The following is a 23,662-nucleotide window of genomic DNA, read 5'->3' on the forward strand; positions in this document are numbered from 1 at the left end:
ACTTCAGACGGGCCCGGACATGTACTGGCTTAAGCAGTGGGACACGTCTGGCACTGCAGGATCTGAGTCCATGGTGGCGTAGTGTGTTACTTATGGTAGGTGTTGTGAATTTGCTTTTTGCTCCCTCTAGTGGTTACTAGTTTTTTGACTCTGGTTTTTCTGTCATTCCTTTTATCCGCACCTGGGTCGTTAGTTAGGGGTGTTGCTATATAAGCTCCCTAGACCTTCAGTTCAATGCCTGGCAACATAGTTATCAGAGCTAGTCTGCTGTGCTCTTGTCTACTGATCCTGGTTCCAGTTATATCAGCTAAGTCTGCCTTTTGCTTTTTGCTATTTGTTTTGGTTTTGTATTTTTGTCCAGCTTGTTCCAAATCTATATCCTGACCTTTGCTGGAAGCTCTAGGGGGCTGGTGTTCTCCCCCCGGACCGTTAGACGGTTCGGGGGTTCTTGAATTTCCAGTGTGGATTTTGATAGGGTTTTTGTTGACCATATAAGTTACCTTTCTTTATTCTGCTATCAGTAAGCGGGCCTCTCTGTGCTAAACCTGGTTCATTTCTGTGTTTGTCATTTCCTCTTACCTCACCGTTATTATTTGTGGGGGGCTTCTATCCAGCTTTGGGGTCCCCTTCTCTGGAGGCAAGAAAGGTCTTTTGTTTTCCTCTACTAGGGGTAGCTAGATTCTCCGGCTGGAGCGTGTCATCTAGAATCAACGTAGGAATGATCCCCGGCTACTTCTAGTGTTGGCGTTAGGAGTAGATATATGGTCAACCCAGTTACCACTGCCCTATGAGCTGGATTTTTGTATTCTGCAGACTTCCACGTACCTCTGAGACCCTCGCCATTGGGGTCATAACAGTTTGCCAGGCCAGTATTAAATGTTTAATGCGTTGCAGAAGAGGGATTATAAGAAAGGAGATTCTGAGTTTTTTTTTTTTTTTTCTTTCTTCTTCCCCTTTACCTCAGAGTGGCTATGCTTGCTGCAGACATGAATGTCCAGACCTTGATTACAAGTGTGGACCAGCTGGCTACTCGTGTGCAGGGCATACAAGACTATGTTATCAGAAATCCTAGGTCAGAACCTAAAATACCGATTCCTGAACTGTTTTCCGGAGACAGGTTTAAGTTTAGGAATTTTGTGAATAATTGTAAATTGTTTTTGTCCCTGAGACCCTGTTCATCTGGAGACTCTGCTCAGCAAGTAAAAATAGTTATTTCGTTCTTACGGGGCGACCCTCAGGATTGGGCTTTTTCGCTGGCGCCAGGAGATCCGGCATTGGCTGATATTGATGCGTTTTTTCTGGCGCTCGGTTTACTTTATGAGGAACCCAGTCTTGAGATTCAGGCAGAAAAGGCCTTGCTGGCTATGTCTCAGGGGCAGGACGAGGCTGAAGTGTATTGCCAAAAATTTCGGAAATGGTCCGTGCTGACACATTGGAACGAGTGTGCACTGGCCGCTAATTTTAGAAATGGCCTATCTGAAGCCATTAAGAATGTTATGGTGGGTTTTCCCATTCCCACAGGTCTCAATGATACTATGGCACTGGCTATTCAAATTGACCGGCGGTTGCGGGAGCGCAAAACCGCAAATTCCCTCATGGTGTTGTCTGAACAGACACCTAATTCGGTGCAATGTGATAGAAAAACCGCAAATTCCCTCATGGTGTTGTCTGAACAGACACCTGATTTAATGCAATGTGATAGAATCCTGACTAGAAATGAGCGGAAAATTCATAGACGCCGGAATGGCTTGTGCTACTACTGTGGTGATTCTACACATGTTATCTCAGCATGCTCTAAACGTATAGCTAAGGTTGTTAGTCCTGTCACCGTTGGTAATTTGCAACCTAAATTTATTCTGTCTGTAACTTTGATTTGCTCACTGTCGTCTTATCCTGTCATGGCGTTTGTAGATTCAGGTGCTGCCCTGAGTCTTATGGATCTGTCATTTGCTAAGCACTGTGGTTTTACTCTTGAACCATTAGAAAATCCTATTCCTCTTAGGGGTATTGATGCTACGCCATTGGCAGCAAATAAACCGCAGTATTGGACACAGGTTATCATGTGCATGACTCCTGAACACCGCGAGGTGATACGTTTCCTGGTTTTACATAAAATGCATGATTTGGTTGTTTTAGGGCTGCCATGGTTACAGACCCATAATCCAGTCCTGGACTGGAAGGCTATGTCAGTCTCAAGTTGGGGCTGTCGTGGTATTCATGGGGATTCCCTGCCTGTGTCTATTGCTTCTTCTACGCCTTCGGAAGTTCCGGAGTATTTGTCTGATTATCAGGATGTCTTCAGTGAGTCTGAGTCCAGTGCACTGCCTCCTCATAGGGACTGTGACTGTGCTATAGATTTGATCCCAGGCAGTAAGTTTCCTAAGGGAAGACTGTTTAATCTGTCGGTACCTGAACATACCGCTATGCGTTCATATATCAGGGAGTCTCTGGAGAAAGGACATATTCGTCCGTCTTCTTCCCCCCTTGGTGCGGGATTCTTTTTTGTGGCAAAAAAGGACGGATCTTTGAGACCTTGTATTGATTATCGGCTTTTAAATAAGATCACTGTCAAATTTCAGTATCCTTTACCGCTGTTGTCTGACTTGTTTGCCCGGATTAAAGGTGCCAAGTGGTTCACCAAGATAGACCTTCGTGGTGCGTACAACCTTGTGCGCATTAAGCAAGGTGATGAATGGAAAACCGCATTCAATACGCCCGAAGGTCATTTTGAGTACTTGGTGATGCCTTTTGGGCTCTCCAATGCGCCTTCAGTTTTTCAGTCCTTTATGCATGACATTTTCCGGAAGTATCTGGATAAATTTTTGATTGTTTATCTGGATGATATTTTGTTTTTTTCTGATGATTGGGATTCGCATGTGGAGCAGGTCAGGTTGGTCTTTAAAATTTTGCGTGAAAATTCTTTGTTTGTCAAGGGCTCAAAGTGTCTCTTTGGTGTACAGAAGGTTCCCTTTTTGGGGTTCATTTTTTCCCCTTCTGCTGTGGAGATGGACCCAGTCAAGGTCCGAGCTATTCTTGATTGGACTCAGCCCTCGTCGGTTAAGAGTCTTCAGAAGTTCTTGGGTTTCGCTAACTTCTACCGTCGTTTTATCGCTAATTTTTCTAGCATTGTGAAACCGTTGACGGATATGACCAAGAAGGGCTCCGATGTAGCTAACTGGGCTCCTGCTGCCGTGGAGGCTTTCCAGGAGTTGAAGCGCCGGTTTACTTCGGCGCCTGTTTTGTGCCAGCCCGATGTCTCACTTCCCTTTCAGGTTGAGGTGGATGCTTCAGAGATTGGAGCAGGGGCCGTTTTGTCGCAGAGAGGCCCTGGTTGCTCTGTTATGAAACCTTGTGCCTTTTTCTCCAGGAAGTTTTCGCCTGCCGAGCGAAATTATGATGTGGGCAATCGGGAGTTGTTGGCCATGAAATGGGCATTTGAGGAGTGGCGTCATTGGCTCGAGGGTGCTAAGCATCGTGTGGTGGTCTTGACTGATGACAAAAATCTGATGTATCTCGAGTCTGCTAAACGCCTTAATCCGAGACAGGCCCGCTGGTCATTGTTTTTCTCCCGCTTTGATTTTGTTGTCTCGTATTTACCAGGTTCAAAGAATGTGAAGGCCGATGCTCTTTCTAGGAGCTTTGTGCCTGATGCTCCTGGAGTCGCTGATCCTGTTGGTATTCTTAAAGATGGAGTTATCTTGTCAGCTATTTTTCCGGATCTGCGACGTGTGTTGCAGAGATTTCAGGCTGATAGGCCTGAGTCTTGTCCACCTGACAGACTGTTTGTCCCGGATAAATGGACCAGCAGAGTCATTTCCGAGGTTCATTCCTCGGTGTTGGCAGGTCACCCGGGAATTTTTGGCACCAGAGATCTGGTGGCCAGGTCCTTTTGGTGGCCTTCCTTGTCAAGGGATGTGCGGTCATTTGTGCAGTCCTGTGGGACTTGTGCTCGAGCTAAGCCTTGCTGTTCTCGTGCCAGCGGTTTGCTCTTGCCCTTGCCTGTCCCGAAGAGACCTTGGACACATATCTCCATGGATTTCATTTCTGATCTTCCGCTATCTCAGGGCATGTCCGTTATCTGGGTGATATGTGATCGCTTCTCCAAGATGGTCCATTTGGTTCCTTTGCCTAAGCTGCCTTCCTCTTCCGATCTGGTTCCTGTGTTTTTCCAGAACGTGGTTCGTTTGCACGGCATCCCTGAGAATATTGTGTCAGACAGAGGATCCCAGTTCGTTTCTAGGTTCTGGCGATCCTTTTGTAGTAGGATGGGCATTGATTTGTCGTTTTCGTCTGCTTTCCATCCTCAGACTAATGGACAGACGGAGCGAACCAATCAGACTTTGGAGGCTTATTTGAGGTGTTTTGTCTCTGCTGATCAGGACGATTGGGTGACATTCTTGCCGTTGGCTGAGTTTGCCCTTAATAATCGGGCTAGTTCCGCCACCTTGGTTTCGCCTTTTTTCTGCAACTCTGGTTTCCATCCTCGCTTTTCTTCGGGTCATGTGGAGCCTTCTGACTGTCCTGGGGTGGATTCTGTGGTAGATAGGTTGCAGCGGATCTGGAATTATGTGGTGGACAACTTGAAGTTGTCACAGGAGAGGGCTCAGCGCTTTGCCAACCGCCGCCGCGGTGTGGGTCCCCGACTACGCGTTGGGGATTTGGTATGGCTTTCTTCCCGCTTTGTTCCTATGAAGGTCTCCTCTCCCAAATTTAAACCTCGTTTTATTGGGCCTTACAAGATATTGGAAATCCTTAATCCTGTATCTTTTCGTCTGGATCTTCCTGTGTCGTTTGCTATTCACAATGTATTTCATAGGTCCTTGTTGCGGCGGTACATTGTGCCTGTAGTTCCTTCTGCTGAGCCTCCTGCTCCGGTGTTGGTTGAGGGCGAGTTGGAGTACGTGGTGGAGAAGATCTTGGATTCTCGCCTCTCCAGGCGGAGGCTTCAGTACCTGGTCAAGTGGAAGGGCTATGGTCAGGAGGATAATTCCTGGGTGGTCGCCTCTGATGTTCATGCGGCCGATTTAGTTCGTGCCTTTCATGCCGCTCATCCTGATCGCCCTGGTGGTCGTGGTGAGGGTTCGGTGACCCCTCACTAAGGGGGGGGTACTGTTGTGAATTTGCTTTTTGCTCCCTCTAGTGGTTACTAGTTTTTTGACTCTGGTTTTTCTGTCATTCCTTTTATCCGCACCTGGGTCGTTAGTTAGGGGTGTTGCTATATAAGCTCCCTGGACCTTCAGTTCAATGCCTGGCAACATAGTTATCAGAGCTAGTCTGCTGTGCTCTTGTCTACTGATCCTGGTTCCAGTTATATCAGCTAAGTCTGCCTTTTGCTTTTTGCTATTTGTTTTGGTTTTGTATTTTTGTCCAGCTTGTTCCAAATCTATATCCTGACCTTTGCTGGAAGCTCTAGGGGGCTGGTGTTCTCCCCCCGGACCGTTAGACGGTTCGGGGGTTCTTGAATTTCCAGTGTGGATTTTGATAGGGTTTTTGTTGACCATATAAGTTACCTTTCTTTATTCTGCTATCAGTAAGCGGGCCTCTCTGTGCTAAACCTGGTTCATTTCTGTGTTTGTCATTTCCTCTTACCTCACCGTTATTATTTGTGGGGGGCTTCTATCCAGCTTTGGGGTCCCCTTCTCTGGAGGCAAGAAAGGTCTTTTGTTTTCCTCTACTAGGGGTAGCTAGATTCTCCGGCTGGAGCGTGTCATCTAGAATCAACGTAGGAATGATCCCCGGCTACTTCTAGTGTTGGCGTTAGGAGTAGATATATGGTCAACCCAGTTACCACTGCCCTATGAGCTGGATTTTTGTATTCTGCAGACTTCCACGTACCTCTGAGACCCTCGCCATTGGGGTCATAACAGGTAGGCCTTGTTACATTGGTCCCAGCTCTCTGCAGTTCATTCACTAGGTCCCCCCGCGTGGTTCTGGGATTTTTGCTCACCGTTCTTGTGATCATTCTGACCCCACGGGGTGGGATTTTGCGTGGAGCCCCAGATCGAGGGAGATTATCAGTGGTCTTGTATGTCTTCCATTTTCTAATTATTGCTCCCACTGTTGATTTCTTCACTCCAAGCTGGTTGGCTATGGCAGATTCAGTCTTCCCAGCCTGGCGCAGGGCTACAATTTTGTTTCTGGTGTCCTTTGACAGCTCTTTGGTCTTCACCATAGTGGAGTTTGGAGTCAGACTGTTTGAGGGTGTGCACAGGTGTCTTTTTATACTGATAACAAGTTTAAACAGATGCCATTACTACAGGTAATGAGGGGAGGAAAGAGGAGACTCTTAAAGAAGAAGTTACAGGTCTGTGAGAGCCAGAAATCTTGATTGTTTGTTTCTGACCAAATACTTATTTTCCACCATAATATGCAAATTAAATGTTAAAAAAACAGACAATGTGATTTTCTGGATTTTTTTTACTCAGTTTGTCTCCCATAGTTGAGGTCTACCTATGATGTAAATTACAGACGCCTCTCATCTTTTTAAGTGGTGGAACTTGCACTATTGCTGACTGACTAAATACTTTTTTGCCCCACTGTAGATACATTAAAAACTATACATATTTGGTATCTGAGTAATCGTACTGAACAGGAGAATCAGGTCACCAGGTAATTTTTACCAGATAGTGAACATGGTAAATAAAAAAATAAAAAAACGATTGTGGAATTGCACTTATTTTGCAATTTCAATGTACTTGGAATTGTTTTCTCGCTTCCCAGTGCATCACATGATAAAATGAATGGTGTTATTCAAACGTTCAACTCGTCCTGCAAATATAAAGCTCTGGTACGGCTACGTGGACGGAAAATTAACCCCTTCACGACATGCGCCGTACTAGTACTGCGCATGTCGTGTCTCCCCCTTTGATGTGGGCTCCGTGGTGAGCCCACATCAAAGTCTCGACATGTCAGCTGTTTTGTACAGCTGACATTTGCGCGCAATAGCGGCATGTGAAATCGCGATTCACCCGCCGCTATTAACCTGTTAAATGCCGCTGTCAAACGCTGACAGCAGCATTTAACTACCGCTTCCGGCCACACGGCCGGAAATGAGCGCATCGCCGACCCCCGTCACATGATAGGGGGTCGGCGATGTGTCAGGACAGTAACCATAGAGGTCCTTGAGACCTCTATGGTTACTGATGCCGGCCTGCTGTGAGCGCCCCCCTGTGGTCGGCGCTCATAGCAAGCCTGCATTTCTGCTGCATAACAGAGCCGATCCAGTGGTGCCAGCTTCTAGCCTCCCATGGAGGCTATTGAAGCATGGCACAAGTTTAAAAAAAGTTTTAAAAAATATGAAAAAAAATAAAAAAAAATAAAAGTTTCGCCCCATCCTAAATAAAACAATAAAAAAAATCAAACCTACACATATTTGGTATTCAGAATCGCCCGATCTATCAATAAAAAAAAGCATTAACCTAATATCGCTAAGCAGCGTAGCGAGAAAAATTTTTTAAACAACAGAATTACGTTTTTTTGGTCGCCGCGATATTGCATTAAAATGCAATAACGGGCGATCAAAAGAACGTATCTGCACAAAAGTGGTATCATTAAAAACGTCAGCTCGGCACGCAAAAAATAAGCCCTGACCTGACCCCAGATCACGAAAAATGGAGATGCTACGTGTATCGGAAAATGGTGTTTTTTTTTGTTTGTTTGTTTTTAGCAAAGTTTTGAATTTTTTTTCACCACTTAGATAAAAAATAACCTAGACATGTTTGGTGTCTATGAACTCGTAGTGACCTGGAGAATCATAATATCAGGTCAGTTTTAGCATTTAGTGAAGGTAGAAAAAAAGCCAAACAAAAAACAAGTGTGGGATTGCACTTTTTTTGCAATTTCACCACACTTGGAATTTTTTTCCCGTTTTCTAGCACAAGACATGGTAAAACCAATGATGTCGTTCAAAAGTACAACTCGTCCTGCAAAAAAATAAGCCCTCACATGGCCATATTGATGGAAAAATAAAAAAGTTATGGCTCTGGGAAGGAGGGGAGCAAAAAACAAAAACGCAAAAACGAAAAAGGGCCGCGGCGGGAAGGGGTTAAAAAATGTAGGGTATTGAAAGAAGGGGAGGAAAAAACAAAAAGGAAAAAAGGAAAGTCGAAAGGTCGTGAAGGGGTTAAGAAGTACATTTTATCCAACTATAGAATGAAATAATAGTTCATGAGTTTTAGTATATTTAATCTCCTCCCCCCCAGCCTGACTGACAGCTGCAGCAGCGGCAGGGAGGAGGGGCACTGACGAAGTGTCGATCAATCTAGGGGAGATCGAGAAGCTCTTATAAAAGATTATACAGCAATTGATTATATTAGAGATATATTTTGTAATGTGCACAGTTTGTTTTGGGAAATTTGGTGACAGATCCGATTATTGACTTATGACATCTCCTGTTTTACATAAATTGTCATTGTGTGTTTAGATGAAGAGTTCACAAGAAATAGCTTGACTTTAATTGATGATGTTCCTCCAAATAATGTGCAACAACTGAAGGTGGAGGCTGCTCCAGTTTCCATATCTTGTGACTGGCGCAAGGCAGGAGTCATTTCAGAGGCCAAAAATCAGGTAAAATATAGATACAAGATTAACATTGCAATGAAAGAAAACAAAACTTCCCATGATCTGATGCTGACTCCATTCAGTTACAAAAATGTCTGCAACTAATCTGCCGAGTGTCAATTTATTCTTACATTTCCTTAAAGGGAACCTGTCACCTGAATTTGTCGGGACAGGTTTGCGGTCATAGGGGCGGGGTTTTCTGGTGTTTGATTCACCCTTTCCTTACCCGCTGGTTGCAATATTGGATTGAAGTTCATCCTCTGTCCTCCATAGTACACGCCTGTGTAAGGCAAGATTGCCATGTGTAGGCGTGTACTACGGAGGACACAGCATTAACTTCAATCCAATATTGCAGCCAGCGGGTAAGGAAAGGGTGAATCAAACACCAGAAAACCCCGCCCCTATGACCGCAAACCTGTCCCGCCAAATTCAGGTGACAGGTTCCCTTTAACACTAGAACTACTGAACTCGTGACCCCTGCTAGAACTACTGAATGTAGAAATTTTGACTACTGACTTGTTTTCGTTTATTTTTTGAGTTTCATTTGTGGTTATTTATTAATATTTTTAATGTATTATTATTGTGAGATCCAACAGTAATGCTTTGGAATGTTTTTTTTTCTGATTTTTCATATTTTTCTACAGGAAATAACAAAAGTAAACTAAGTAAAACAATAATAAAAGACGTATAATGTTCGTTCATTTTTGACTGGACCTATAAAAGTCTTGATGTTTTAGCTCATTTATTCATTTTTTCGCAGAATTATACTGTATGTGAACATGGTTGATCATAAACAAAAGAAAAATGAAAAAAAAAACACTTAATTTGTATCGTTTTTGCGTCATAAACCATTACATTGCATTATTATTCATGCATATTGCCCATTTGCAGATAAAAAAATATTCTTTCTAGTTGTAAACTATAACTAATAACATCAAGCTGTATACAAATATAGTTTTTTCCCCAAAAAAATTGCTGCTTCACACTATACAGTACAAAATAATTGAATAATATGACAATAAAATGTTGCATCTGCTATATACTTGTATGAGTTTTTTGAGCTCTTAAGGTATCTTCACACTTAGATAAAAAATAACCTAGACACAACTTTACAACGAGAACGACAACGATCCGTGACGTTGCAGCGTCCTGGATAGCGATCTCGTTGTGTTTGACATGCAGCAGCGATCTGGATCCCGCTGTGATATCGCTGGTCGGAGCTAGAAGTCCAGAACTTTATTTGGTCATCAGATCGGCGTTTATCGTCGTGTTTGACAGCAAAAGCAACGATGTCAGCAATGTTTTACATGGAGCTAACGACCTGTGAGAACGATAAGTGAGTCGCCGTTACGTCACAGGATCGCTCCTGCATCGTTGTGGAGCTGCTGTGTTTGACATCTCTACAGCGACCTAAACAGCGACGCTGCAGCGATCGGCTCGTTGTCTATATCGCTGCAGCGTCGCTGAGTGTGACGGTACCTTTAGTCTGCATGTGTTCGCTTTGTCTCTTCAGCTGAACTGAACTACTGTCTACTGCTAGGACCAGAAAAAAACAACACCCTTCTTTAACATAAGATAAGAGCCTACAGTATTTCAAACAAACTCTTTTCAGTTCAGCATTACACAGTATGCCTGAGACAGGGATTGGATTATTATTATTATTATTATTATTATTATTCATTTTTATAGCGCCATTTATTCCATGGCGCTTTACATGTGAAGTACGGGGCAAATATAGACAAACATTAAACATGAGCAAAAACAAGGCACACGGGTACATAAGGAGGGAGGACCCTGCCCGCGAGGGCTCACAGTTTGCAGGGGATGGGTGATGATACACTAGGAGAGGGTAGAGCTGGTTGTGCGACGGTTCAGTAGGTTCAGGATCACTGCAGGCTGTAGGCTTGTCGGAAGAGGTGAGTCTTCAGGCTCTTTTTGAAAGTTTCTATGGTAGGCGAGAGTCTGATGTGCTGGGGTAGAGAGTTCCAGAGTATGGGGGAAGCACGGGAGAAGTCTTGGATGCGGTTGTGGGAAGAAGAGATGAGGGGGGAGTAGAGAAGGAGGTCTTGAGAGGATCGGAGGTTGCGTGTTGGTAGGTACCGGGAGATCATGTCACAGATGTATGGAGGAGATAGGTTGTGGATGGCTTTGTAGGTCATTGTGAGGGTTTTGAACTGGAGTCTCTGGGCGATAGGAAGCCAGTGAAGGGCTTGGCATAGGGGAGAGGCTGGGGAATAGCGGGGAGACAGGTAGATTAGTCGAGCAGCAGAGTGTAGGATGGATTGGAGTGGTGTCAGAGTGCTAGAGGGGAGTCCAGAGAGTAGGAGGTTGCAGTAGTCGAGGCGGGAGATGATAAGGGCATGCACTAGTGTTTTTGCGGTGTCGCGGTCAAGGAATGCGCGGATCCGGGAAATGTTTTTGAGTTTGAGGCGGCAGGAGGAGGCAAGGGCTTGGATATGTGGCTTGAAAGAGAGGGCAGAGTCGAGGATCACCCCGAGGCACCGGGCGTGTGGGACTGGGGAAAGTGAGCAGCCATTGACATTGATGGATAGGTCGGGTGGAGGGGTAGAGTGAGATGGGGGAAAGATGATGAATTCTGTTTTGTCCATGTTCAGTTGTAGAAAGCGAGCAGAAAAGAAGGCTGAAATAGCAGACAGACAGTGCGGGATTTTGGTAAGTAAGGAGGTGAGGTCAGGTCCGGATAGGTAGATCTGCGTGTCGTCGGCATAGAGATGGTACTGCAGACCGTGGGATTCTATGAGCTGTCCCAGACCAAAGGTGTAGATGGAGAAGAGAAGGGGTCCTAGAACAGAGCCTTGAGGAACACCGACTGACAAGGGGCGAGGTGAGGAGGTGGTGTGGCGGAGGGAGACACTGAATGTCCGATCTGTCAGATATGATGAGATCCAGGAAAGGGCCAAGTCTGTGATGCCAAGAGATGAGAGGATTTGTAGCAGAAGGGAGTGGTCCACAGTGTCAAAGGCAGAAGACAGGTCCAGGAGAAGGAGGACAGAGTAGTGTTGCTTGCTCCTGGCAGTTAGTAGGTCATTGGTGACTTTAGTTAGGGCAGTTTCAGTTGAGTGATGGGAACGGAAGCCAGATTGTAATCGATCAAAGAGGGAGCAGGAGCAGGAGGAGAGGTGAGAGGACAATTCAAGATGGACGTGTTGCTCCAGCAATTTAGAGGCATAAGGAAGAAGAGATATCGGGCGATAGCTAGACACAGAGGATGGGTCGAGGGAGGGCTTTTTGAGGATGGGTGTGATCTTGGCATGCTTGAAGGATGAGGGGAAGACACCTGTTGTGAGTGAGAGGTTGAAGAGGTGCGTTAGGGTTGGGATGAAGACCGTGGAAAGGTTAGGGATGAGGTGGGATGGGAGCGGGTCGAGCGTGCAGGTGGTGAGGTGTGATCTTGACAGGAGGGTGGAGAGCTGATCTTCTGTCATGGTGGAGAAGCTGGTTTTGGAGGAGCAGGGGTGAGCAGCTAAGAGGGGCAGTGGGCGCTGTGGGCCAAAGCTTTCTCTGATCGTATCGATCTTCTGTTTAAAGAAAGAGGCAAAGTCTTTAGCAGAAATGAGAGGGGAGGGAGGGGGTGCTGGGGGACGGAGTAGAGAATTGAAAGTGTTGAAAAGCTGTTTAGGGTTGTGAGACAGGGAGGATATGAGAGATGAGAAGTACGTTTGTTTTGCGGCGGTGAGCGCGGACTTGAAGCTGGCGAGGGACTGCTTGTATGCGGTGAAGTGGTCAGCAGAGCGGGATCGCTTCCATTTCCGCTCAGCGATCCTGGAAGCCCGTCTCAGTTCTTTAGTCAGGCTGGTCAGCCAGGGCTGCCTGTTGATTGTACGAGTTTTGCTATGTATGAGCGGGGCGGCCGAATTGAGTGTTGCTGTTATTGTGGCGTTATAAAAAGCAGCAGCAGCATCTGTGTCATGAAGGGAGGCTCTGTCGGTAAGAGGGAGAAGGGACTCAGAGAGTGATTGTAAGTTGAGATGTTTGAGATTTCTGCGAGGGAGTTCATGGAGTGGGGGTTGCACACTAGGAGAGGAGAGGGAAGAGAATGTCAGTAGGTTGTGGTCAGACAGGGGGAGGGGTGAGTTAGTGAGATTAGTAAGGGAGCAGAGGCGGGTGAAGACGAGGTCCAGCGTGTGGCCATCTTTGTGAGTGGCCTCAGAGGACCATTGAGTGAGGCCAAAGGAGGCAGTCAGTGATAAAAGTTTAGAGGCAGATGAGGTGGAAGTGTCAATCGGGATGTTGAAATCACCCATGATGATAGTGGGGATGTCAACAGAGAGGAAATGAAGTAGCCATGTGGTGAAGTGGTCGAGAAAGGTGGAGATGGCTAGTTCTGGGGGGCGGTAGATGACAGCCAGCTGGAGGTTGGAGGGGGAATAGATGCAGATGGAGTGCACCTCAAATGAGGGAAGAGTAGCAGAGGGTGGTAGCGGGATTGGAGTGAAGGCGCAGGTGTTGGACAGGAGCAAGCCAACTCCTCCACCACGTTTGTTGGTGGAGCGAGAGGTGTGAGAGAGGTGGAGACCGCCGTAGGAAAGCGCAGCTGGAGAGGCTGAGTCAGAGGGGGTGAGCCAGGTTTCCGTGATGCCAAGGAAGGAGAGTTTGTTGGTGATGAAGAGGTCATGGATAAATGGCAGTTTGTTGCAGACGGAGCGTGCGTTCCATAGTGCTCCAGGCAAGGGGACCGGGGGAGTGGGGGCTGGATGAATGGGTATGAGGTTGTCATGGTTGGGAAAACGTGCGGAGGATCGAGGTAGGGGGTTAGAAATGAGCGTGGGGATGTGTTGGGGTGGGCCGGGATTTGGGGATACATCACCGGCAATGAGGAGTAGCAGACAGAGCGTTAGAAGGTGGGTGCAGGATAGGACATGATGCGGCCGTGTGTGTCTGGAGAAAAAGGATTGTATGTGGAGGAACAGTTCTGAGGAGAAGGTGAGATGGCTGGGGAGGATGGAGGAAGAAATGACTAGTTCCTTACAAGGTGGAGGGATTGCAGGAGATTGTAAGAAGGAAAGTAGTATGGGGGTGAATGAGAAAAGAAACCGAAACATTGTAGAGGTTGGTGTTCTGTTACCTTCCAGTCAATTCCAGTCCAATTCAGTCTAATTCAAATTCATAATTAAAAAGATGTAATTTAAAAGATGGAAGTTAGAAGATGAAATGCAGCAGACTGCGTCTGTAGCAGACGCCTGCATGTGAATATATCCCCAGCTAAGGGCAATCAGGTGTGAATGAGGGGGTGGCTGGGTATGGGAGACCAGATGCACAGAGTTAGGCAGAGGTCATAAAGAGAGGGAGGGGTTGGAGTGACCACTCAGAGAGATGCCAGAATAACACAATGAGATATATGGAACAGGTCATGGAAACAGGCTGATAGGTAAGAAAGCATACTAAAAAGGATTATATGTGCTGCACCAAGACACTCAGATCCAGGGAAGGCATAGAAAATTCAATGCAATATACAGAGACATTCAGGAGCCAGGGAGAGCTGGGGAAAATCAATGCATACCATGGAAATTCAATGCAATATACAGAGACATTCAGGAGCCAGGGAGAGCTGGGGAAAATCAATGCATACCATGGAAATTCAATGCAATATACAGAGACATTCAGGAGCCAGGGAGAGCTGGGGAAAATCAATGCATACCTGTGGGAAGAGGAGAACCAATTGGATTATGTAACCCATGCTTTAAGGTACCGTTAGGGTATGTGCACACGTCCGGATTTCTTGCAGAAATTTCCTGAAGAAAACCGGAAATTTTCTGCAAGAAATCCGCTTTTTTTTTTTTTTGCGTTTTTTTCCGTTTTTTTCGCGTTTTTTTTAGCATTCTGCAAGCGTAATTAGCTTGCAGAATGCTAAAGTTTTCCAAGCGATCTGTAGCATCGCTTGGAAAACTGACTGACAAGTTGGTCACACTTGTCAAACATAGTGTTTGACAAGTGTGACCAACTTTTTACTATAGATGCAGCCTATGCAGCATCAATAGTAAAAGATAGAATGTTTAAAAATAATAAAAAAAATAAAAAAAAAGGTTATACTCACCTGCAGGCGTCCGTTCCTATAGATGCTGTGTGTGTTCAGGACCTTCGATGACGTCGCGGCTTGTGATTGGTCGCTGAGCGGTCACATGAGCGGTCACACGACCAATCACAAGGCCGTGACGTCATCGTAGGTCCTGAACACAGACCATCTAAAGGAACGGAAGCGGCAGCATGCACCGGGCCATCAGAGGGTGAGTATATGACTATTTTTTATTTTAATTCTTTTATTTTTTACCAATTATATGGTGCCCAGTCCGTGGAGGAGAGTCTCCTCTCCTCAACCCTGGGTACCAACCGCACATAATCTGCTTACTTCCCGCATGGTGGGCACAGCCCCGTGCGGAAAGTAAGCAGATCAATGCACTCCTAGGTGTGCAGAATCCCCTCAATTCCGCAATTTTAATGAACATGTTGCTTTTTTTTCCGCGATGCGATTTTTTCGCGGAAAAAAATGCAACATTTGCACAAAAAATGCGGAATACCCTGTAAATAATAGGAGGTATATGTTAGCATTTTTTTCGCGTTTTTATCACGTTTTTATAGCGAAAAAACGCGAAAAAAACGCGAAAAATCCTGAACGTGTGCACATGGCCTTACACTAAGTGATGCTCCAGCGATATAGACAACGATCCGACCTAAACTAGATCGCTGGAGCGTCGCTGTTAGGTCGCTGTAGAGACGTCAAACACAGCAGCTCCAGAACGATGCAGGAGCGATCCAGTGACGTAACGGCGACTCACTTATCGTTCACGCTCCATGTAAAAACATTGCTGACATCGTTGCTTTTGCTGTCAAACACGACGATACACGCCGATCTGACGACCAAATAAAGTTCTGGACTTCTAGCTCCGACCAGCGATATCACAGCGGGATCCAGATCGCTGCTGCGTGTCAAACACAACGAGATCGCTATCCAGGACGCTGCAACGTCACGGATCGTTCTCGTTCTCGTTGTAAAGTTGCTGAGTGTGAAGGTACCTTTACACTACACCTCTTCTCTCTGAGATCAGTTCTATGGTAGGTGACATTGGATAAGGCTACTTTCACACTTGTGTCGTTCGACGCACATCGCAATGCATCGTTTTGGAGAAAAAACGCATCCTGCAAAGTTGCCCGCAGGATGCGTTTTTTTCTCCATAGACTTTCATTAGCGGCGCATTGTGACGGATTGCCACACTTCGCATCCGTCGTGCGACGGATGCGTCGTGTTTTGGCGGACCGTTGGCACCAAAAAACGTTCCATGTAACTTTTTTTGTGCGTCGTGTCTGCCAATTTCGACCATAGCAACCAGAACAAAAGATGATCAGAAGGCCAAAATAAGAAAAAATATACCAAACTTTATTAAATGTTACTCATATAAAAAACATATGACCATGGTATACAGGGAAAGCACACCCATCCATAAGATACCAACGTACATAACACGCGCCCCCGCAAGATACATACACAACATGTGTGGGACCACTAGAGGCACTCAAACTAACCACATGGTTCCACTATGCGTCTAAAGTGACATTGTGCCTAATACCAGCCCACTGGGGAACCTCACTGAATCATGTGGAGTATATAATTACACCCCCTATATCAAAATAACAAGCGTTCCCCACACCCCCATGGTAATAGCACACGTGGCTCTACAGCCCATATGACCGCGATTACCGGTGCGGCCCCTTGAGAAAGGTGACCGAAACGCGCGTCGGGGCGGACGCGCGCCGTGGGATCTACAACATTCCCCACTATTTTTGAGCAGGTAATCGCGGTCATATGGGCTGTAGAGCCACGTGTGCTATTACCATGGGGGTGTGGGGAACGCTTGTTATTTTGATATAGGGGGCGTAATTATATACTCCACATGATTCAGTGAGGTTCCCCAGTGGGCTGGTATTAGGCACAATGTCACTTTAGACGCATAGTGGAACCATGTGGTTAGTTTGAGTGCCTCTAGTGGTCCCACACATGTTGTGTATGTATCTTGCGGGGGCGCGTGTTATGTACGTTGGTATCTTATGGATGGGTGTGCTTTCCATGTATACCATGATCATATGTTTTTTATATGAGTAACATTTAATAAAGTTTGGTATATTTTTTCTTATTTTGGCCTTCTGATCATCTTTTGTTCTGGTTGCTATGTAGTAATTGATGATAGGCTCCACTGTCCTACTAATGTTAACATGGTATATAATTGAGTATTTAGTGATGTACTATTTGATTACGATATTACCATGTTTGTGTGTCATATTTATCTCTGCAATTTCGACCATGCATGCATGCGCGGCCGAAACTCCACCCCCTCCTCCCCGCAACTCACAATGGGCAGCGGATGCATTGAAAAACTGCATCCACTGCCCCTGTTGTGATTTTATTTCACAGGATGCGTCGGTACGTCAGCCCCACGCACTGCGACGGGTCCGTACCGACGCTAGTGTGAAAGTACCCTAACACAAGGAAAATGTGAAAAGTTGCCATCGGAATTGAACTACATCTATATGAACATCAGGGTAAATAAGATACAGTGAAAAAATTATGCACAAAACTTTACAGCAACATTTAGTGACAAAAGGACAGCAAAATATAGTAGGTAGTCAAAATGACTACCTTTAGTAGTTAAGGTGAATTGTGAACAAAACGCGCAATTTTTTCACCAAAATTATTTATTGTCACAAAATCTTTTTTAACATCCTATTTTAGGAAAAGTCACCGAGTCTCAAGCCGGAATTCGGAAAAATGTAGTCACAGAAGAGAAATAAAAAGTGAAAGGAGTCAAAAAGACCCCACCAGTAGTTCTAGTGTTGTGTCTGCCAGCAAAAATTTACTGTTCAAGCCAACAGTCACTTAATGCACACTTGGCTTGGTCAAATATTTCAGTGCACCTTCCCAGCTACTTTTCCACCTATCTCTGGCCTCCATCTGGCTCTTGTAAAGCCAGAGCTGTTAATCAAAGAAAAGGAGGGTGGAGGTAGATTGAAAACAAGTAGGTGGGAAGGTGCACTAAACGGCTTGGCCACAGCAGTGACCCGGTCCGTGGCCCTAAGTGTCCAATTAAAGGGGATAAAGTGTAGTGGGAAAAATAAAGTCTTTAGACTAATGTTCATGACGCCACCTGTGGTACTCGGCCAGGGATGGCCGACGCTGCTTAAAGGGATCCACTGGGGCCGATGGTAATACAACTTAGATGGTTTTGCTCCCCACAGGTGAAGCGGAGGCCTCAGGGCTACCAAGACAGTCTATGACGGATTAAAGATGTTGGGGTGTAGGTAATAATTAGAGAACACAGGGTTTGCAGTCTCTTTACCTTTTAATTGCCAGTGCAGTCCGGGGCACAGGTTACAGGTGATCTTTGGAATCCAGGCAGCCTGGAAGCGATTCGGAATCCCCCTAGCCAGGTGAGGTTGGAAGCCTTCCTTTCTGAGCTGAATTCTGGGTTCTCGATGCATTAGCTTTCCTCAAGTCCCTCTCTCAATCTGTCCCTCTCTCGTGTTGATTCCGGGCTCTAATCTGCTGCTGTGCCTTTGGGTGTCAGTTGTGGCCAGGAGACCTGCAATTTCCTGCCCTCCGGTTTCTGCTGTGGGGCCAGGGCCGGCTCCAGGTTTTTGAGGGCCCCGGGCGAAAGAGTCTCAGTGGGCCCCCCCCCCCCTTTAAAATATATCACGATTCATGATGCCCAGATACAGCGGAGAAATATAGGTATAGTACAATGCCAGATTTCACTTCTTACATGAGTGATAGCTATTGTAAATTCTGCAGTGTATATCTACAGGGGAGAGGTACTGTGCAGTGTATATATACAGGAGGAGTGGTACTGTGCAGTGTATATATACAGGAGGAGTGGTACTGTACAGTGTATATATACAGGAGGAGTGGTACTGTGCAGTGTATATATACAGGAGGAGTGGTACTGTGCAGTGTATATATACAGGAGGAGAGGTACTGTGCAGTGTATATATACAGGAGGAGAGGTACTGTGCAGTGTATATATACAGGGGAGAGGTACTGTGCAGTGTATATATACAGGAGGAGTGGTACTGTGCAGTGTATATATACAGGAGGAGAGGTACTGTGCAGTGTATATATACAGGAGGAGAGGTACTGTGCAGTGTATATATACAGGGGAGAGGTACTGTGCAGTGTATATATACAGGAGGAGTGGTACTGTGCAGTGTATATATACAGGAGGAGAGGTACTGTGCAGTGTATATATACAGGAGGAGAGGTACTGTGCAGTGTATATATACAGGGGAGAGGTACTGTGCAGTGTATATATACAGGAGGAGTGGTACTGTGCAGTGTATATATACAGGAGGAGAGGTACTGTGCAGTGTATATATACAGGAGGAGAGGTACTGTGCAGTGTATATATACAGGGGAGAGGTACTGTGCAGTGTATATATACAGGAGGAGTGGTACTGTGCAGTGTATATATACAGGAGGAGAGGTACTGTGCAGTGTATATATACAGGGGAGAGGTACTGTGCAGTGTATATATACAGGAGGAGCGGTACTGTGCAGTGTATATATACAGGGGAGAGGTACTGTACAGTGTATATATACAGGAGGAGTGGTACTGTGCAGTGTATATATACAGGAGGAGAGGTACTGTGCAGTGTATATATACAGGAGGAGAGGTACTGTGCAGTGTATATATACAGGAGGAGCGGTACTGTGCAGTGTATATATACAGGAGGAGAGGTACTGTGCAGTGTATATATACAGGGGAGAGGTACTGTGCAGTGTATATATACAGGAGGAGTGGTACTGTGCAGTGTATATATACAGGAGGAGTGGTACTGTGCAGTGTATATATACAGGAGGAGAGGTACTGTGCAGTGTATATATACAGGGGAGAGGTACTGTGCAGTGTATATATACAGGAGGAGCGGTACTGTGCAGTGTATATATACAGGGGAGAGGTACTGTACAGTGTATATATACAGGAGGAGTGGTACTGTGCAGTGTATATATACAGGAGGAGTGGTACTGTGCAGTGTATATATACAGGAGGAGAGGTACTGTGCAGTGTATATATACAGGGGAGAGGTACTGTGCAGTGTATATATACAGGAGGAGCGGTACTGTGCAGTGTATATATACAGGAGGAGAGGTACTGTGCGGTGTATATATAGAGGGGAGTGGTACTGTGCAGTGTATATATACAGGAGGAGTGGTACTGTGCAGTGTATATATACAGGAGGAGTGGTACTGTGCAGTGTATATATACAGGAGGAGTGGTACTGTGCAGTGTATATATACAGGAGGAGTGGTACTGTGCAGTGTATATATACAGGAGGAGTGGTACTGTGCAGTGTCTATATACAGGACAGGAGGAGTGGTACTGTGCGGTGTATATATACAGGAGGAGTGGTACTGTGCAGTGTATATATACAGGGGAGTGGTACTGTGCAGTGTATATATACAGGAGGAGTGGTGCTATGCAGTGTATATATACAGGAGGAGTGGTACTGTGCAGTGTATATATACAGGAGGAGTGGTGCTATGCAGTGTATATATACAGGAGGAGTGGTACTGTACAGTGTATATATACAGGAGGAGTGGTGCTATGCAGTGTATATATACAGGAGGAGTGGTACTGTACAGTGTATATATACAGGACAGGAGGAGTGGTACTGTGCAGTGTATATATACAGGACAGGAGATATGGTAATGTGCAGTGTATATATACAGGACAGGAGGAGTGGTAATGTGCAGTGTATATATACAGGACAGGAGGAGTGGTACTGTACAGTGTATATATACAGGAGGAGTGGTACTGTGCAGTGTATATATACAGGAGGAGAGGTACTGTGCAGTGTATATATACAGGACAGGAGTGGTACTGTGCAGTGTATATATACAGGAGGAGTGGTGCTATGCAGTGTATATATACAGGAGGAGTGGTACTGTACAGTGTATATATACAGGACAGGAGGAGTGGTACTGTGCAGTGTATATATACAGGACAGGAGATATGGTAATGTGCAGTGTATATATACAGGACAGGAGGAGTGGTACTGTGCAGTGTATATATACAGGACAGGAGGAGTGGTACTGTACAGTGTATATATACAGGAGGAGTGGTACTGTGCAGTGTATATATACAGGGGAGTGGTACTGTGCAGTGTATATATACAGGAGGAGTGGTACTGTGCAGTGTATATATACAGGGGAGTGGTACTGTGCAGTGTATATATACAGGACAGGAGGAGTGGTACTGTGCAGTGTATATATACAGGACAGGAGGAGTGGTACTGTGCAGTGTATATATACAGGAGGAGTGGTACTGTGCAGTGTATATATACAGGAGGAGTGGTACTGTACAGTGTATATACACAGGAGGAGTGGTACTGTACAGTGTATATATACAGGAGGAGTGGTACTGTACAGTGTATATATACAGGAGGAGTGGTACTGTACAGTGTATATATACAGGAGGAGTGGTACTGTACAGTGTATATATACAGGAGGAGTGGTACTGTACAGTGTATATATACAGGAGGAGTGGTGCTGTGCAGTGTATATATACAGGAGGAGTGGTACTGTGCAGTGTATATATACAGGAGGAGAGGTACTGTGCAGTGTATATATACAGGGGAGTGGTACTGTGCAGTGTATATACTTCAACAGCCGCCCAGCCCAGGCCCCCAGCACCTGTCCTGTATATATATTATATACACTGTATCTATACAGGCTGTGCTGGGGGCTGGGCTGGGCGGCTGCTGTAGTATATATATATATATGTCAGCTGCAGCCGCCCAGCCCATGGCCGCCCCAGGTCACCCAGTCCCAGACTGTCAGAACATACAGCGATATAGCATGGCACTCACTCAGGTGCTGGTAGGAGCTCCGTCTCCTCAGATAAGTTCAGCAGTGCACACTAGTGATGGGTAGTTCGTGAGTGAGTAGTTCAAAATGAACTAATCTTCAGAGTGAACTAGTTCATCTAGTTCACCATCCTGACAGAGATTAGTTCATTATGAACTAAACAGCAAGTGGGAGGAGACAGAGAGTGATCCCTCATACAGCTCCTCACACTGAAGATCCCTGCTCTCACACTTGCTCTTTATAGCTCCTGATGCTGGAAAAGAAGGTAGTAAAACACTATACCACACATCAAATACAAATATAATAGTAATAATAAAAACTGAAATTGTACAGTAGACAGACACAGCTCATGTGTGTATGAGAGAGTGATTCTGTGGTGTGGTTCATGCCCCTCACCAGTCTTTGTGATAAGATCAGCCTCCTGTAGAGGATCAGCCTCCTGTACAGGATCAGCCTTGCTACAATCTTTACCACTGGCTCCTGTTCTGTTCTCAGGATGCTGAACGGCTTCTCAGCTCTCTCATACACAATCATATTAGTCAGTACTCTACACTAATACAGGCAGGGGAACTGCTGCTGGGCTCAGTGAGATGCTGAACTAGGCTGTCCTGAGTCATTCTCAACAGAACATCTAGTTCAGCAGTTCATTTAGTTCACATAGTTCATTTAGTTCACAGGTCACATGACATGATGCATTTCCTATCAGCTCCTCACAGGAGCTAGGGTGGAGAATTATCAGGCTGTCTAATAGGAAGATTTTCTTTGCCCCATAGCAACCAATCACAGGTCAGCTTTCTGATACTGCAGTAGTGCAGTGCGCTGGCAAGTGAAATCTGAGCTGTGATTGGTTGCTATGGGCAGCAAAAGATCCATTTACTGTAAGGGTATGTGCACACATCAGGATTTCTGGCAGAAATTTTCCTGACAAAAAACGGACATTTCTGCCAGAAATCTGCATGCGGTTTTACCGCGATTTTGACGCGTTTTTGTGCGTTTTTTCCCAATGCATAGAATACCTGGAAAAACGCATAAAAAACGCAAAATTAATGAACATGCTGCTTTTTTTACCGCGATGCGGTTTTTCCGCGGAAAAAACGCACCATGTGCACAAAACACGCAGAATGCATTCTAAATGATAGGATGCATAATGTATGCGTTTTTAATGAGTTTTTATAGCGTTTTTATTGCGAAAAAACACGAAAAAAACGCGAAAAAACCTGAACATGTGCACATACCCTAAGGCAGCTTGGTAAATCTGTAGTTCTGTGTAGTTTCACCACATCTCTTCCTTTTGTAACCTATTGCAGTGGTGTGAAATGAATCCTGTCTGCCTGCTCAGTGCTCAATACCAGAGACATTGCAAGTGACCATAATGTGTGCACATAATACACTGCGCACTGGGAGGTTTGAATATTTCACAAAGAAAAAAAAGAAATTACTAACTTGAATAATTAACTTTAGAATTTTTTTTCTCCAGACTGAGTACCCCTTTAACAAGAGTTTTTTATGTAATGATCAGATGTATTAACTATTTCTGATCATTTTAACAAAACTATAACTCATCCTTGGAGCCACAGCTTCTGTGTAACGAACTAGAACTGATCCATCTCTTCTCAGCAGAATCCAGAGCAATACTGAACTAAATGAACTAAATGAACTAATCTTTTGAACTAATCTTTTCAGTGAACTAGTTCATGGTGAACTAATCACCAAAATGAACTAGATTTCCCATCACTAGTGCACACAGCCAGGAGATTCTGAGCAGGAGAACTCTCCGCCCACAATGTCACGCTGGCTGTGTCCTTAATTAACCCCTATGTGTGCCTGGCCCTGCACTGACAGTGAGAAGATGCTTGTGCCAGCGCAAATTGAAAGGGTAGAAAGGGTTAAAGCAGCCAGATGGCTCTATGACTGTGTGAGTGGGCCCCCCTGTCTCGTCAGGGCCCCGGCAATTGCCCGGCTAGGCCGGGTGTTGACGCCGGCCCTGTGTGGGGCATACAGTTCCCACACAACCTTGGACTCCGGTGTCCGGTTTCCTGCGCTCAGTCCTGGGGGTGAGCCCAATTGCAGCTCCACTCCTAGAATCTCACTCCTCCTGTACTTCCTCTGCCTTCACTGTCTCACACAGACTGACTTGTAACTCCTCCTCCAAGCCAGAACTTATAGGGAAGCTACTCTGAAACCGGGTTTAGAGCTATCCCTTCTGGCCTGGAGTCAGAAAAGTGTTGTATG

The 23,662-nt window shown here is 45.5% G+C and overlaps 1 protein-coding gene across 1 annotated transcript in view; it reads left to right on the forward strand.

Annotated features, from left to right (window-relative positions):
• The window catches only part of LOC143806639 (cathepsin W-like), a 103,381-nt gene that overhangs the window by 25,249 nt on the left and 54,470 nt on the right, over positions 1 to 23,662 (forward strand). Inside the window, exon 4 of the mRNA XM_077287407.1 lies at positions 8,423 to 8,565. Within this exon, the coding sequence (XP_077143522.1) occupies positions 8,423 to 8,565 (143 nt within the window). The remainder of the gene's footprint in view (positions 1 to 8,422; positions 8,566 to 23,662) is intronic.

This window comes from Ranitomeya variabilis, chromosome 2 (assembly GCF_051348905.1).
Source record: "Ranitomeya variabilis isolate aRanVar5 chromosome 2, aRanVar5.hap1, whole genome shotgun sequence".
Taxonomy (NCBI): Eukaryota; Metazoa; Chordata; class Amphibia; order Anura; family Dendrobatidae; genus Ranitomeya; species Ranitomeya variabilis.